Consider the following 16,604-nt stretch of genomic DNA (forward strand, 5'->3'; position numbering starts at 1 on the left):
TCTGGCAGACGGGGCTCTGGAGCGCAGCGCGCAGCCTGGCCAGCGCCGACTCGTCTGCCGCCGTTCTTCTTGCTTTTGCCCTTGCAGTGTGACTGTTTTTCGCCTGTCGCCGCGCCCTTGCTTTGCGACGTCTCAACCATGCGTGCACCCCCAAGTGCACTTCCTCCTACAAATCCACACTCGCCACATACGCAACCCACGCTCGTTCTCGCCTCCACCTGCTGCATGCTACCCTCCCTCTGCCATCCCAGCTTTCCGTCACATGAACCACCTCCGCGCGCCATGCCCTAGAGTGCGCCACTCCGCCAACTGCCAATTTCCGCCCACCGCGCTCCCCTGCTACATCATACCTCTTCGTTCGCCTTGACGCCTGAAGTCCGCGCATGCTTCGACCTCCTCTCGCCCCGGGATCGCCGCGCCGCCAGCGACCGTCTCCATGCCAGTCTGGCCCTTCGGCAGGCGGAAGGCGCGCCGGTCCAGGCCTAACCCTGACGGCCCTGTGTCCGTGCCTGAAGGGAAGAGGCCTGTAAGCCCATATACGCCTGGCCCAGGCCCACTAACAACGGACCCCCATGATCCCGCGCGACGCCCGAGCCGGAGATCAAGGCGACGGACCAAAAGGAGGGCCTCCACTGACAGTGGCAGTGCGTCACGCACGCGGGATAAGGAGAGGGCAACTGCTGCGCCGTCGCGCCTCGAATTGAATGCCGAGCATCGCCCAATGGCTTCAAGCAGTCCCGACGACATCACCGCGCTGCCAGTCGCCCATGCGCTTCACACCAGCCCTCACCTCAGACCGGCCCTGCGCAACGACGCCGACATACCCTACAACTTCCAACCAAATGCTCACATGCAAGCTGGCTCACATACAAGTCTACAGCCTTCGGGCAGCCACCGATCCAAGCTTCAGAAGCGCACTTCGAAAGACGATCCGCCGAGGAGAAAGTCAACCAAGAAACGTAAGGACGACCACGTTCGCGAGGAGGAGATCCGAGCTATGAGCGCCCCCATTGCCATCAAGCGACCGGCACCCCAGTCCGGCAATATGATGCGCCGCGACAGTAAGAAGATCCGCAGAGGCTTCAGCAGACACTTTGAAAATCGGCCCACCTCCGATGTCTCCCTACCTGTGGCAGACTCAATCCAGTCGTCAATGACGGGTAGCTCGGAAATGCTGTCAACCTCATACAAGGTCAGCGCGCTTGATGTCTTCGCCCCTAGACCCACTATCCGCTATTCGAGCAGCCCGCCTGTCTACAATTGGCAACATCATGCCGCCGAACGTGCCAATGACGTTTCGCGATCCAACTCGCAACGACAGAGAATCAGCAAGGAAGCTCTTAAAGAGAGCAAGACCATAGACGATTTGGCGGATGACATGGATGCCGGGACGTTGAGGGAATTGATGGAGAGGGATCAAAGAAGAAAAGAACGGAAAAGGAAAGCGGATGAAGAACGCCTACGCCGGAAGCTTGAGAAGAGAGCAGAGAAGCAGCGCCTGAAGGAGTCCAACAGAGAGCAGGCGGCCGCTGCAAGGGCCGATGCTGAGCTCGATGCGGCGATGGGACTCGGGATTGAAGATAGGAGTTCTGGTAAAGAAGTGGCTCGGGATGGTCACGCTCCTAGAATTGACACCACCACGCCTGCGATACCGCCACCAACACCCGTCGAAACGACCTCGTCGCCCGTCAAGACGCCAGTCGATGATACTGTCGTAGATACCGATCGGACTGTTCGTTATCCGCAGGCCTCTCAGACTCTGTCTCCCCCGACCTCGCCTGTTCACCAACATGTTCGAGGCTCTTCGAACGTGTCAGACCTCCCCGAGCTGACTCAGGAGGTCACACCGTCTGCCATGCAACCGTCCACCATCAGCCGCAACTCCTCACTCAGCCGTAGACGAAGTTCCGAGGTCAGCAAACGCGGCGGCTGGTGGTCTACCTTCAGACGCCGTCCTTCGGCTCTGCTGAAGAGGAGGTCGGTCGATCAGACTACTAATGTTACTGCGCCGTCGGACATCTCTTTTTCCAACACATCTAGAGAATCCATGGGTCGCCAGGCGCTACCTGCTCATCTCGTGCACCAACCTGTCCGCAAGGTATCTGGCACCCCGGTGCGCACCATGTCGAAGTTTCGCGAGGACCTCCCCGAGAGGATGCCGCTCTCACCGCCTGATTCAAGGGTACAGTCCCCCGAAGTTGTTTCCGCCAAAGCTCTCGCTGCGCGTAGAGGCCTTTCCGAGGCTCCAGATACCCATGAGCTTGAAGGGCCAACATCTCTGGAAGATGGCACAGGCAAGCTCCGGACTGACTCGCCCATCAATCCTACTGGTAGGACGTCGGCACTCATGTCGACCTCTCTTGCTTCGGTCGACTCGGAAGGCTCGTGGCTCTCTGGAAAGCCCGCCAAGCGCGGCTCTAGGGTCATGCGTAGCAGCTACGGCTCGTCGTTCAGGAAACCACGAGAGGACTGGAACGCATCTTACGAGGAGCTCGGAATCCCCGATGACGAGTACTTCCGTAGACTTACCCCCGGCCCAGAAGAAACCTGGAATGTACCAAATCACGAGGTCCAGCGCAGGGCGAGCAGCGTTGCTCTCGCAAACAACACCGAGGCTGGAGCTGAAGATGATGAAGACGAAGACGATGAGCCTAGCCCCGAGGAGACAGTCGTGCATGACTCCATTGTCAGGAAACCCACGGTTGTGCATCGCCAGGCGCGTGCCAAGTCCGTGGAAGGTCTCCTTAGCTTCTTCCCCGACGAGGCAGAAAACACTGCGGCTGGCGGCGAGGCAATGGAAGGAGTTATTCCTGCAACGTCCGTCAGTGACAGGTCAGACAGCCCAGCGGGTCTCGACGAAAGTCCCGAGGTCACGGTACACCGTGCTTCGAGTGTCAACCTGTCTAAGGGACACGCTCGGCAATTCAGCGGAAGCAGCGCGAAACTCCTGGACATCAGGTCCAGCCGCAGTTCAATTGACGCAAAGAGAGCGAGCGCAACCTCGCAAGTTTTCCCCGACCCCCAGTCATAAGACATACAGTCGTAGGCAGTGTCCAAAGTTGGATCAATCGCCTTGAGGTGGAGTGTTGGTGAAATCAGACATGTCACTCGTTCCACATTTCCTTATCTCAATCTGGCCGCTTTTGGCTACTATCACCAGGACTGACCCCCGAGACACTCATTAAACATTTCCTTTTTATTGTGTCTCTGAAAGACCAATACTCTCTTACATCACCGAAAGCTCGAAAAAAAAAAAGGTCCTGTCTGATATTCCCAACACCCGCCTTCTGGCGAGCTACCACCACCGACATCTACACTACTTCTATTCGTCTTGACTGGGCGAGGATATGGCATGCGGCGGTCGTACCACCTCTTAGCATCACATTGTTGCGCTGTGGGCTTATTTGTCTTTTGGAGCTTTCCATGGCGGCTATCTTTTTTCATCTGCAATTATCACCTTTGTTGCCATTTACTTTGGTACCTTTCCTGACGTTTCAGCGGGAGGATCTGGAGCGGCGTGTTTTTTTATTTTTCTCTTTTCTTTTTCATGAGCGGCTCTGTCATTACTCTAGCCGGTCTCTGGGCGAGCAAGCGACTGTGCATATTGCATGCCCGCTGCTGCTGGCTGGTCGTTCGACACTTCATTCGTTGACACGAAAGCGCTTTCCCTTTGTCATGACCGCGTCTTTCAAACTGGTTGGGGTAGAGGTATCGTAATGCTGCTACTCTGCTATTAGCGGGTTTTAGACGGCAAAGGAGCTCTTGCGGTTTAGTTTTCTGATTTGATTTCTTTCTTTCCGCAATAGGCTGATCGGCATTTACACACCGTTTCCAGCGCTTTTGGGAGGAGTTCATACAGCTGGAAGGATAAGCTGGGAGGGAAAGGATTGTGGTCTTTGATGTTTTGGCTTTTGCTTGAGGATACCTCTGTTGCGAATATTGTCGCACAAAATCTGTAGTTGTAGTCGTAGTACCTTTTTTCCCGCGTTCCTCGTTAGCCCTCTTGTCTAGTTTCGCAGAGCTGCCCTTTGAATGAAACTGCTACGGCTGAATCAATTTTGCACGCACAAGACAAGGCATGGAGCTATAGCTTGGTGAGCGGACGATGGACCCAGCGCACAATGACGTTGATCTCACACCATTTGACCAAATCAAGCGAGGTGGCTTACTTTGAATAGAGTGTGGATTTCGTAAGCCGTGCTACCCAAAGTCGTGGTGATGTGCTGTGTACAACCGTGGGAGCTCGGCCAGGGTCCCCTTCTAACGCGCATGGTAAGGCAGCCATGGCGGGGCGATGACGCTAGCGGGGGTTGACTGGCTTCAGCCGATGGTTTTACAGCGAGTGAAACACCCCGGTATGCTTCAGATAGATAGACGCGTCGTTGAGGGTCGAGAACACGAATGACGACACAACACTATCTATTCATCTCTTGTCATATTCCTACGCCGACGGTGGGTTCCAGGGCCGGGGGGCCGGGAGGCCGGGAAGGGGCGCCGAGATGTTATAAGCCTCTTCGCCCCCCATAAGAGGCTCAGCAGCTTTGAGTTTCGGCATGCTCGGCCTTGTCGATTCTCGATGGGTGTTCCACGGAGTTGTCACTGCCGATTTCGGCAAACGAGGTATGTGGATGCTTGCTAATCACACGTGGTCGGCCATGCCGTCGTCGGAACTTGGAGATCGGCCTCGCGGTGACCTCACGGCGGCTGACTGGACGGACCCAGAGACCGGGTTGAGGCGAATGAGCTGTGAGGTGCTGCTAGCTAGCAGCAGTGCTCGATTACCAAGACATGACATTGCATCAGCCCAGTGCAGCGCAGCGCAGGGCAGCAGAGCCGAGGCAGGGCACATGCACGACAAATGGTCGGCATGGCGTTGGAGTAGCTACGAGTAGCGAGTAGTATCAGCACTGCGAGCAGCACCGGAAGAAGACAGCGCGCTCTCGGATCACGTCATTAGTGAGGGGCGGCCGTCGGTCTGGCTGGTCGGCCGCTTTGAAATACACCTGCGCCCGAGCATCGCCCATCACCGCCGTCAACACGCCGCCTTTCTCGCGACACGCTCCATCTCCGAACTTCACCCCCCACCGAGCAGACTGTGAGTGCCCTTCCCCTTCGCTTTGTGCCCTGCGCGCCTGCCCTGCCGCGCTGCCACGGCGCCCGCCCGCTGCGTGCGCTGCCTGCCCTGCCCGCCCGCCCGCTGCCCCTCACTGCCTGCCCGGCTGCGGCTGCGGCGAAATTTCACGCCTCGCCCGCCGCTCGACCTCCGCTGAACAATCCGCATTCCACCCCATCCAGCATCTTCCAAAACACAGATTTATCATCTGCTTTCTTTGTGTACATACGTCACCACTATTTAACCGCGCCTTCGCCCTCATCTGCCACATGTCTTTCAGCGCTGCAACTTTGAGAAGGCCTTTGCTTACCGCCGCGCTGCGTCTGCGTGCTCCAGTCTCCACCGTCGCCCGTCCACCTCTCTTCAACGCCCCCCGCGTCCGACCTGCCATCTGCTCCAAGAGACTATTCCAATCCTCAACCTCCAGAATGGGTGTGCACAACCTCTCCAAGTACGTGCTGCCCGCTCGACCCCCACCCTCGACCCGTCCGTCGACATGACGTACGTCTATACAACATGAGCAAATACTGATGGGTTCCGTGTTGCAGCAAGACTGAGTGGGACTCGGCCCTGCAGGAGCCCGAGCTCGTCGTCCTCGACTGCTTCGCGACGTGGTGCGGTCCTTGCAAGGTCATTGCTCCCCAGGTCGTCAAGTAAGCACGCATCCGTCCTTTATCGGACGAATTTCATGTACTGAGACATGACTTTGCCAGGTTCTCCGAGGCGTACCCCAACGCCAAGTTCTACAAGCTTGACGTCGACGAGGTTCCCGATGTCGCCCAGGAGCTCGGCATTCGTGCCATGCCCACCTTCCTCCTCTTCAAGGGCGGCGAGAAGGTCGGCGAGGTTGTCGGCGCCAACCCCAAGGCTCTCGAGGCTGCCATCAAGCAGCAGCTCGGCGAGGCTTAAATGCATGCCACCCATCGTCGACGAACGGCACGGTGACGTTAGGAGGAATTTTAATGGCAGAGAAAAGTCTTCGGCCCGGCTGCCTGGTACTTGTAGGTGCAATTTCGCTGTGGAGCCATGGCGGCCGTGTCCATCCGGTTCATATGGTCGAACAGATCATCTTAGAGTGCAAGAACTCCCGGCAATGCATTGATGGATTAGATATCCCCCTTAGTCGGCAATTGGAGGCTTGCTCAAGTGAACCTTTTGGACCGGGTTAGTGAGTGACGTGCTGTACGTGAGGCGAGCATCGAGGAGTGCACCATCGGAGTTGAAATGATCGCATAGAGATTGTATTATGCTATCTACTGGTCTTTTATAGACCTGGATGCTGATTGCTAGCTTATTTGCCTGCAATCAGCATCCAGGTCTATAAAAGACCAGTAGATAGCATGATTACAATCCCTATGCGATCATTTCAACTATCGGAATATTCGAGTTTGTTGGTAAATGTCGACACTTCTGCTGATATCTCAACAGGCTGTTGCCGGCTAGTACGACAGCGACAACAACTTTGACGTGGTACCTTTCTGGTTGAGTGGGAGACATTCGAAGTCGTGGGGCGTTGCGCGCAGTCTAGGACCCACCGTGCAAACGACTATTCACGGACTCGGACCGTAAGCTACTCGCCCGTGCGTCAATAATGTACTGATGATGGTCAGTATCCCTGTCCAGCCTCAACAACTCCTTGACCGTGGCTCACGGCCCATACCCACTCCAGCTCTCCTTGCTTTGTGAGGACACTGGAAGGCGATTCTCAATCAAGAAAGAGGAACTGGGCTCCTCAGCTATTCTGCCGGCGTCCGTATCCATTATTCGACAAATTCGGCTTTGCTTGCGGCAAACTGTGGTACGGGCGGTTCCTCTCGACCAGAGCGGGCCGTCCCTTAAACCATGGCTTGAGATCCAACTTTTCAACGGCAGCCCAACCAAAGTTCCATTCATTATCCATGCGCAGCAACAGTTGTGATGGGTGGAGCTGTCAGGCGGCAAGCCGTCCGTAGCTCGTTTCTACTGATGGTGGACAGGTGCTCCTACAAGTGATTGGGTCCACAGCAACGGCCTGGTATCTCCTCATTCCAGATCTCTTCCCTTCTCCTGAATTATGCGCGCATCCCCGCACTTCTTTCGTCTCCATGGAAATCGGCGCCCTTGTGCATAAGTCCAACCACTGTATGACCGCCTCCTTGCTACATCTCCCCAGATTCACACCCCTCCAAGGAAAAAAGACTCAGGATGACACCTTCAATGACCTCTCTCGGAGTAGTATGCACAGGAGAAACGACGCCAAGTATCTGCACGAATCCGCCTGAGTTATCTAGTGTACCAAGTTACGAGATGTTGGGGAATACATCGTAGCACAAAAGGCCGTCTTCTCTTCTCTTCCATCCAAACTTCTCATTTTGCACCCGTTTGATTCTTTCCGGTCGTTTTTGATACACTCTAAGCACTTGCTGCATCCGTTGCTATGCACGACGCGGCGATGGTCCGAGTAGGGCTCCTTGGCCTGCCGCTCCTGTCCGCCGGGGCATGGGCGTTTCCGCCAGTAGGTATGTGCTTCTCAAATTCGCATGTTAGGGTTGAACCAGGCGGGCTTACATTATCCTGTGGGGCGTTTCAGCTCTCTCCGCAAGAGACGTGCAGGTATGTGATGCCACAACACTGATATGACGAATGTCCACCCAAGAAACTCACGCTTCTCTAGAGCGGTGTTCAGTGTCCAACAGACAACGGTGCGATTTATGAGGCGACCAACAACGTCAAATTGAAGATCCGGTGCAATGTCGTTTATCCTGGCGACCGCTACACGTCCTTCGCGGCCGACTCATACGAGGCGTGCCTGGAAGCCTGTTCCCAAGAGCCTCGCTGCAAAGGCGTGGCCTTTGTTTCGGACACCGGCACCTGCCACCTGCAAAGCGCAATCGGCAGCACGGGAGGAAGCACCGACGTCTGGAGTGCCGTCCGCGACGACGATTCCGAGCCTGATGCGTCCCCCACTTCGGAAGGGAGCGGCGAAGGACGCCCGACGCCCGCCGGCATCACCTGCGGCGCAGACAACCAACAGACGCGCAACTCTCCGGGAGGCAAAGCCTACACGATCGAATGCGGCTTCGACTACTTGTACGGCGACACACCGGGGCGCGGGCCGGCTTGGGTCGCCCGCTTCGAGGACTGCCTCGCCACCTGCGACCTCTACCCCGACTGCGGTGCTGTTGCCTACGACCACTCGTACGAGGGGCGCATCAAGCCCTGCTACATCAAGGACCAGGCCAATCTGGGCGTGCCTAATCCGAAATTTTGGGGCGCGAGGCGTCAGGACTCTTCGAATGACGGAGGCTTGACCAGCGCCCAAGCGTCTACCGTTGGAACGGCCACAAGCACCACGGCCGCTGACCCACCGGCGACCGAGCCGGCGTCTACCGATGGCGGTAACGGGCCTGCTACTAATGGCACCACACGTTCTCGCACCCGTAGCGGTGGGTTGGGGAGGCCTACCACAAGGACTCACACTCGCACCCGCACCAGGATGAGCAGTCGCACCCGCACCAACCGGCCGGGCGGAATAGGCATCTATGCCAGGGACGTAACGACGTCGTCTCTGACTGAGTCTGGGGATGCCACCACACAGTCGGACGTGGTTATCACCACACAGTCGGACGTGGTTGTCCCCGCCCAGTCTACTTCGCAACTTCCGGAGTCTGGGGATTCTACCACACAGTCAGTCGTGGTTGTCCCCGCGCAGTCTACTTCGCAGCTTCCGGAGTCGGCGAGTGCCTCGACGTCTGATCCTGCTGAATCCCAGGGGACTGTGACCCAGACTCTCCCAATCCAGTCTGAACAACTCACGACTGGGCCCGCCTCCAGCGAGTTTGAACAGCCTACAACCGGGACTGTTGACACGGGATCCGACACATCTACGTCTCAGAGGCTGCTTACCCAGACCCGCTCAAGTGCACCTGAACCGCTTACGACCGACAGCCGTCCCACGCAGTCTGAGGGGCCGCTCACCCAGACCAGTTCAAGTGGAACTGATGGGCCGCTTACCCAGACCCGCTCAAGTGAGGCTGAATCACCTACAAACGACTTCCGCACCACGGAATCTGAAAGACCCACAAATCAGACACGCTTCACAGAACCCGAACGGTCTACCGCCACGACTCAGCCCTCGGGATCCGGAGAACCAAGCTCGACAGACTCCGTAGCACCCACCACTCGCTCTCCAGTAACGCAATCCGACGTTGACGGGCCCACCTCCCAACCTGAAAGTGGCACGTCTGAAGGACCTGAGGTGTCTACGAGAACGTTCACCAGGACTGCCACCAGGACGGATACCAGGACCCTAACTCGTACTCGTACTCGGACAAGGTCGCCCACTTCTCTTCCGCCTCCGCCCAGCTCTGAAGCGTCAGCTTCTACGGTGGTCGTCGAACCTCCTCCCAGCAACATAAGGACCGTGACTACCGGGAGGTCCTCGTCCACCCCCGGTATAAGCACATCGTGTACAAAAATCACGCCTACCCCTGCGTGTACTTGGCACTATACGGGGGAGATCACTGGTCCCTGCGCGACAAATATCAACGGGCCTGTCAACAACATGAACCAGGGCATCAGTGAGCGGGATGGCCCCGTTCTTCACAAGATCCGTGCTGCCAGGTCTCTCTCATATTCCCCCGACGTTCATGACGAAATTCCGTACAAGATCCAGCAGCGATTTGAGCAACACGAGATAAACTACTGGCTGCCAAGAGGCTCTGAGTTTTACTATGCCAAGCTCTGCAAGAGCTGCGTAATCACCCGTGTGGTTGCCAGCACTGGCACATACCCAGGTACCCCCGAGTGTGACACTTGTGAACCTCCGATAATGCAGGCTCGCGCTGGAGCTGCCACATACAAGCCCACCCAGGAGAATGGCATCTGCGCTCAGATCGAATTCTCCCGTCCGACGTGCATAAGTTGCAAGGAGAAGCAGGAGCACCATTTCTGGGTGCCGAAGCAAAAACCACGATCGCCTGTGGATACACCACGACCGCCGGTGGATACACCTGAGCCTCCTGTGTACTCAACGCCGCCTGTGTACTCGCAACCATCCATATACTCATCAGAGCCTCTTGTGTATTCACCCGAGCCTCCTGTGTATTCATCTGAGCCTCCCGTGTATTCACCTGGGCCTCCTGTGTATTCACCTGAGCCTCCCGTGTATTCACCTGGGCCTCCCGTGTATTCATCAGAGCCTCCTGTGTATTCACCCGAGTATTCTGTGTTTTCACCCGAGTATTCTGTGTTTTCACCCGAACCTTCTGTGTTCTCCCCTGAGCCTTCTGTGTTTTCACCCGAGCCTCCTGTACAGTCAACGCCGTCCTGCCCAACACCTTGCCCCGAGCCTTGCCCATGCAGCCAGCAGCCGCAGCCGCAGTCGCCAGTTCCGGATACTGTGACATGTCTGTCTTGTATAGAGACACCAGTCTACTACCCTACCACTCCTGTCGAGACCTACGAAGTACTTACGCCTGTTCCGCACTGGGAGACGCAGTACATCACGGAGTCGTACCCAGTCATGACGCCTACGCTCATTCCCACAACCGAGTACGGGACAAGGACGGAGTCAATGATCATCGAGACACCGGTTTACATGACGAAGGTCTCAACGTCACTCGTCCCAACAACTCTGGAATTCACACAGACTCTTGTATGCGCCACATGTCCTGGCGGATTCACGACGACCGTGAACACCCTCCCTACACAGGTAACGGGCACGACACAGTACTTAACACGCGAGCGGAACAACACTCTCACCGTGCCAACAACCTTCAGGGAGACTGAGATCAAGACTGTCCCGTATAACAACTACATCACTTTGACGGAGAAGTGTGAAACTTGCGCGGGTGGGTACACTACCACCGTCAAGATCAAGGAGACCGAAACACCTGCACCTTCTACCATAACTGTGCCCTGCCCTACTTGCCCTGGAGGCTACACGACCACCGTACTGCACAAGGGGACTGCGACGGTGTCTGTTACTTACACCGGCATGATCACCATCACGGCGCAATGCCAGAGCTGCCCTGGAGGCTACACTACAATCACCACAAGCGATCAGACGGCGCCCGTTGCTCCCACAGAGGTTACTGTTACCGAGCAGTGCCAGAGCTGCCCCGGCGGCTACACGACGACGGTGTTGACACCGGCCCCCACGACTGCTATTGTCACAGAGACGCAGAGTTGCAGTGAGTGCCCTGGCGGTTCAACAACGGTTGTTGTCCCGGCTCCCTCGGTCAGCCCCACCACCGAGGTCATCACCCAGAGTTGCAGTGATTGCCCTGGCGGTTCAACAACGGTTGTTGTCCCGGCTCCCTCGGTCAGCCCCACCACCGAGGTCATCACCCAGAGTTGCAGTGATTGCCCTGGCGGTTCAACAACGGTTGTTGTCCCGGCTCCCTCGGTCAGCCCCACCACCACGGTCATCACGCAAAGTTGCAGTGATTGCCCTGGCGGCTCGACGACTCTTGTTGTACCGGCTCCCTCCCCTACGACCGAAGTTATCACGCAAACACAAAGTTGCAGTGATTGCCCTAGCGGTTCCACAACGGTAATTGTACCGGCTCCAGTGGTCCCCCCCACTACCGAAGTTGTTACGCAGACACAGAGCTGCAGTACTTGTTCTGGAGGCTCAACAACCGTTGTCGTGACGCTTCCGGCAAGCACTCCCACGCCTGAAGTTATCACGGAAACGCAAAGCTGTAGCACCTGTTCTGGTGGCTCAACTACCGTTGTTGTGACGGCCCCTGCAAGTATTCCCACGCCTGAAGTTATTACGGAAACGCAAAGCTGTAGCACCTGTTCTGGTGGCTCAACTACCGTTGTTGTAACGGCCCCTGCAAGTATTCCCACGCCTGAAGTTATCACGGAAACGCAAAGCTGTAGCACTTGTTCGGGTGGCTCGACGACTGTTGTCGTGCCAGTTCCGCCGCAGGTACCTACCGCTCAACCTCCGTCTCAACAACCTCCTGCAGAACAACCTCCTAACAACGAGCAACCCCCTACTCAACAGCCCCCGATAGAGCAACCTCCTGCAGAACAGCCTCCTGCGGAACAACCTCCTAGCCAAGAGCAACCTCCTGCGGAACAACCTCCTAGCCAAGAGCAACCTCCTGCGGAACAACCTCCTAGCCAAGAGCAACCTCCCGCGGAACAACCTCCTGCGGAACAACCTCCTAGCCAAGAGCAACCTCCTGCGGAACAACCTCCTAGCCAAGAGCAACCTCCCGCGGAACAACCTCCTGCGGAACAACCTCCTAGCCAAGAGCAACCTCCTGCGGAACAACCTCCTAGCCAAGAGCAACCTCCTGCGGAACACCCTCCTAGCCAAGAGCAACCTCCTGCGGAACAGCCTCCTGCAGAACAACCTCCTACAGAGCAGCCTCCTAGCCAAGAGCAGCCTCCTAGCCAAGAGCAGCCTCCTAGCCAAGAGCAGCCTCCTAGCCAAGAACAACCTCCCGCGGAACAACCTCCCGCGGAACAGCCTCCTGCAGAACAGCCTCCTGCAGAACAGCCTCCCAGCGAAGAGCAACCCCCGGCGGAGGAGCAACCCCCTGCTCAACAGCCCCCGGCACAGCAACCTCCCAGCGAAGAGCAACCTCCGGCGGAGGAGCAACCCCCTGCTCAACAGCAACCTCCATCTCAGCAACCTTCTGTAGAGCAGCCCCCAGCTGAATGTTCTACATGTTCTCAGCAGACCGCAACCCTGACGGAGGGATCAACGGGCGGCACCACTCAAGTGCCCATCCCGCAACCGACCGGTCCTGGAGAGCAGCCTCAACCATCGGGCCCGGCTTCCTCTCAGCCTACTGGCCCGCAGCCCGCAGCCTCTCAACCTGGCGAATCCCAGCCCGAGGAGTCTAATCCAGTGCCGGAGCAGCATGGCCCTGCCGAATCTCAGCCTGCCGAGTCTCAGCCTCTGCCGACGCATCCCGGTCCTGTCGAGTCGCAGCCTGTGGAATCTCCGCCTGCCGGGTCGCAGCCCGCTCCGAACGAATCTGCTCCAATCGAATCCGCCGGACCACCCGCTGAGACGTTCTCTCCAGTAACTCCCGGGTACTACTCTCCAAGCACTCCCAGGCCCACCACGTCGGAGCAGGCTACACCCACCGAAGAGGGTGGCAACTCTACGAAAGAGACGGAGACGCCTTCAGCGACGAAGCCGTCGAAGACTTCTTCGAAGCCGAAAGAGTCATCGGCGCGGGAGAACGCGGGCGCGGCGATGGCGAGGCCATTGGATGCCCAATGGCTCGTTGTAGTCGTTGCAGGTGCGGTAGCGTGGGTTGTCGTGGGATAGTAATTGGAATTGAAATGGATCGGTAGTAAGAGAAGAGAAGGGGAGAAAAAAGAAAACCATCGGCGGTCCGCCTTCACTACTGACGATGATCGAACTGGACTGGACCGTACACTTCCTCCGAGGCTTTTCCTTTGTTTCGCCTTTGCATGTCTCAATTTGTATTACTGGAGGAGGATTTGTGGAAAAGAAAGGAAGGAGGATCAGTGTAGTCACACTTTACCGGTGGTCCACGATCTTGTGCGATGCACTGGGCAGTCATTTGGCGACGTTTTCTTTGTCATGATTGATGTATTTTCCGAGGCTTTGACGCTTCTTCTGGGCAGAGCGAAGATGGTGGAAAGGGCAGAAGTTGCCCTGAAACAAATCGCTTCGGTAGCGTAAGGGTAGTAATTTAGGTCGTTCCTTGACTTTCTCTCCTCCTCAGACAACTGTCGGGCGATAAATCACCAGAAGCATGACACCATGCCCTGTCGGGCTCCTGCACAGTCAATTGCTCACTCGAGGATGAGGCCTCACTTAGCAGCAGACGGATCTTCATTCACGTGCTGGTTCCAGAGGCTTGCCGGCCAATCTCGTACCTCGGGAAAATGGTCCAAAGCGGATATTCAAACCAGTCGATAAAGTATTGTTCCCGAATAGCGTGGCAGTGAGATGACTGGTGTCGAAAGAGAGAATGGGGTAATGCTATGAGGCAGGTTCCAGGACGCAGATCTCGCGTGACATGGTATCCGCCACGCCGCTTGGTGATCCACGGTAGGCTGCCTGTCTGGCCGACAGCGGTCCCGCGTAAGCCTTATGCCAACTCTGACGTTTTTGACACCAGGAACCATCGAAGCGCCTCGCCTCGCACCCATCCACTATGGGCTGGAACTGGCCCATTTCTCCGGCCCTGAGAGTCTTGTGACCGGGAGACTGGTGTTCACTGTTGGATGGAGCTCAGAGTTAGTCTCTGGACATCTTCTTACGGCCTGGATGTGAGCTGTCAACCCCGACATTGCTATAAGGTTTGGGGGGAGTTCCTTTTCCATTTTTTCCAGTGAGACGATGAGCCAGGACACAAAACGGCGTGGAGATGATTCAGCGAAGATTTCTCACTTCGAGAGTGCGAGTTGAATCGAGACGAAAGCGGAACGGCGGGAGGAAGCACAATATATCCTTGGGGTGCGGGTAGTTATCACACAATCGGAGCGGAAAAGAAAGAGCAAAGGATCTGGCATGTGCCCGCTCTTATGAGACTGAGGCTCTGAATCGGCGCTTGAGAGCATCGGACAGGGTCATGGGCGCAGCTTCACATTGCCCTTCAGACTAGCGTACGTGGCAACGAGTACAGGGTGATCATCGCTTCAGAGACCAGGGACTTCGTTGTTGATTACGATACCCTCTTGTGATCGGTCGGCGGTACAGGCGTTGAAAAACGGTCGTGTAACCTCGGTGGCAGGCCAAGGAGCCTCAGCACAGACCTAATGAAGCATTTGTCCTGCTTCAAAAAGCCGGGTTTGATATGAACAGCACATGTAAAAACAGGAGACAGAGCTTCGATACGCTGAGCTTGCCAACACACGAAACGAGAAAGCTGCTATACTTCCCAGACAAGATAGAAGTGATGGGACACACGTTGGGCGAGATGTAGTAAGCTGAGGCGTGCGTTCAGGGCACCATGTCTCATCACATGCATGAAACGAAAGCCACAGGCGGCAAGCGACATTGGCTTGTCGGAAGGCGTGAGATGGTGCATGTGGGGGTCGACTTCCCGTGCGTAGGCCCGAGCTTACTGTGAGAGGCAAGGCCGAATAGTGAGGTGGCGGAAGCGAGACCGGAGCGGGTGCGAGCCAGAGAACAAGACGCGTTCATTTTCGGTTGGCGAGTGTGAATCAAGGGCTGGGACGGCTGGGCGTCTAACTTTGCTCTGGCTGAGACAGCCGATAATGATGACTTCACGGCCAAGTGTCCGAGTGGGAGTGGGACAGGTGGCAGATTTGGGCAGGTTTGCGCCTCCCCGCTCTCAGGCAGCTGGCGTGGCGGGAAGATCTGGAGATCGTGGAGTCCGTGTGATTGTGGGAGTCTGGAGGCCCGCACAGTGCCGTGTGGTGAGGACGGCGGATGGGGTTGTGCAAGCGGGTTGTGCCTGGCAGCGCGAAGAGATTTTGGGCCGGCCGCAACGGGGTTGGCGCGACACATCCCTGCGCGCCCTCGGACCGACTTCACTTCCTTTCGACCTCGCATGGCTGCCACCCAAACAGCCCCAACGACGTCACCACCCACCCGCCGCCGTGAGCCTGTTGCATCGGCCTTTCCGCTCCCAAGGCCCCGTCGTGATGCTAGCGGGCCACGGCGGCGCTGCGGAGGGCCGCCGCCGCTGCTTTCGCCGGTGCCACGGCTGACGGGAAGCTGAGAGTGAGCACGGCATCAGCCTCATGGCCGAAGCCGGATCCAGAGCGCGACCCACCCGCGTCTTCCATCTGCCCTGGAGCTAGCGAGTAACAGGCTCCCGCTGACTAGAGCATGGACCCGCACTGACGGCCTTCAGACACGACGGCGTCCACGGGACTGCTGCTGCGCGATCGTGTCCTCTTATCTCACCGCGTCGGAACTAACCGGGTTGCGCAAATTCTCCCACGCCCACGACCCGCCGTGCCCTAAGCCACACTCCACAGCCTCGCCGTTCCGGCGCCCGAGCGCGTCGTGCGCGCAAACACTCTGGACAGTTGTTGCGATGCCCGCTGTGCTGCAACACCCGCCGCCAGCAGCGCACAGCAGGACGGCCGCGCATGTCGTCAGGGATGCGCCATGCGGCGTCGGCATAGGGCTGCTTTCTGCGCTGTTGGCTGGTTGCGCTAGCCGTGCCGGGATAGGCGGCACAGGTTTTCGTGACCGCCTGCCAGAAATTTCGGGCCCACCACATCGCAGAGCTGTCCGCCGGGGTCGGCGTGCTGCGCGGCTGGGGGCCGGCGGGCGGACGCGCTTTCAGGCCGCGGAGGGCCAAAGGGTTCGAAAGAGACTGCTCGCGGAGGGTGGGCACGCGCTTTATGTGGCCGTTGTGCGCCGTGCCTGTCATCTCACCAGGAGCTTCACGGTGACAGGCCGACCGCGCGCTACCCGAGAGCGGTGGGCCTGCGGCGGCCTGGCGCGCCGCGATTGGGCCGCGCTGAGCGAATTCGCCGGCGGTTGCTTGCAAGATCGGCGTTGTGTGTGTGCCCGGCGCTGCCCTTC

General features: G+C 57.5%; 3 protein-coding genes across 3 annotated transcripts; all 3 read left to right on the top strand.

Annotated features, from left to right (window-relative positions):
* Positions 1-721: 721 nt before the first annotated feature.
* Positions 722-3,031, top strand: SLS55_008811 (uncharacterized protein; the record flags this gene model as incomplete). The annotated part of the gene is made up of 1 exon (XM_066780216.1): positions 722-3,031. One exon carries the CDS (start codon positions 722-724, stop codon positions 3,029-3,031), a length of 2,310 nt encoding a protein of 769 aa, XP_066629445.1.
* Positions 3,032-5,609: 2,578 nt separating this feature from the next.
* Positions 5,610-6,022, top strand: TRX1 (thioredoxin trx1; the record flags this gene model as incomplete). The annotated part of the gene is made up of 3 exons (XM_066780217.1): positions 5,610-5,614; positions 5,662-5,766; positions 5,827-6,022. The coding sequence occupies 3 exons, from the start codon at positions 5,610-5,612 to the stop codon at positions 6,020-6,022; spliced, it is 306 nt and encodes a 101-aa protein (XP_066629446.1).
* A 1,569-nt stretch (positions 6,023-7,591) lies between these two features.
* On the top strand, positions 7,592-13,394 carry RBT1 (SERTA domain-containing protein 3; the record flags this gene model as incomplete). The annotated part of the gene is made up of 4 exons (XM_066780218.1): positions 7,592-7,607; positions 7,789-10,319; positions 10,518-11,448; positions 11,728-13,394. 4 exons carry the CDS (start codon positions 7,592-7,594, stop codon positions 13,392-13,394), a joined length of 5,145 nt encoding a protein of 1,714 aa, XP_066629447.1.
* Positions 13,395-16,604: the final 3,210 nt, after the last annotated feature.

This window comes from Diplodia seriata, assembly GCF_021436955.1.
Source record: "Diplodia seriata strain FDS-637 chromosome Unknown scaffold_9, whole genome shotgun sequence".
NCBI classification, from domain to species: Eukaryota; Fungi; Ascomycota; class Dothideomycetes; order Botryosphaeriales; family Botryosphaeriaceae; genus Diplodia; species Diplodia seriata.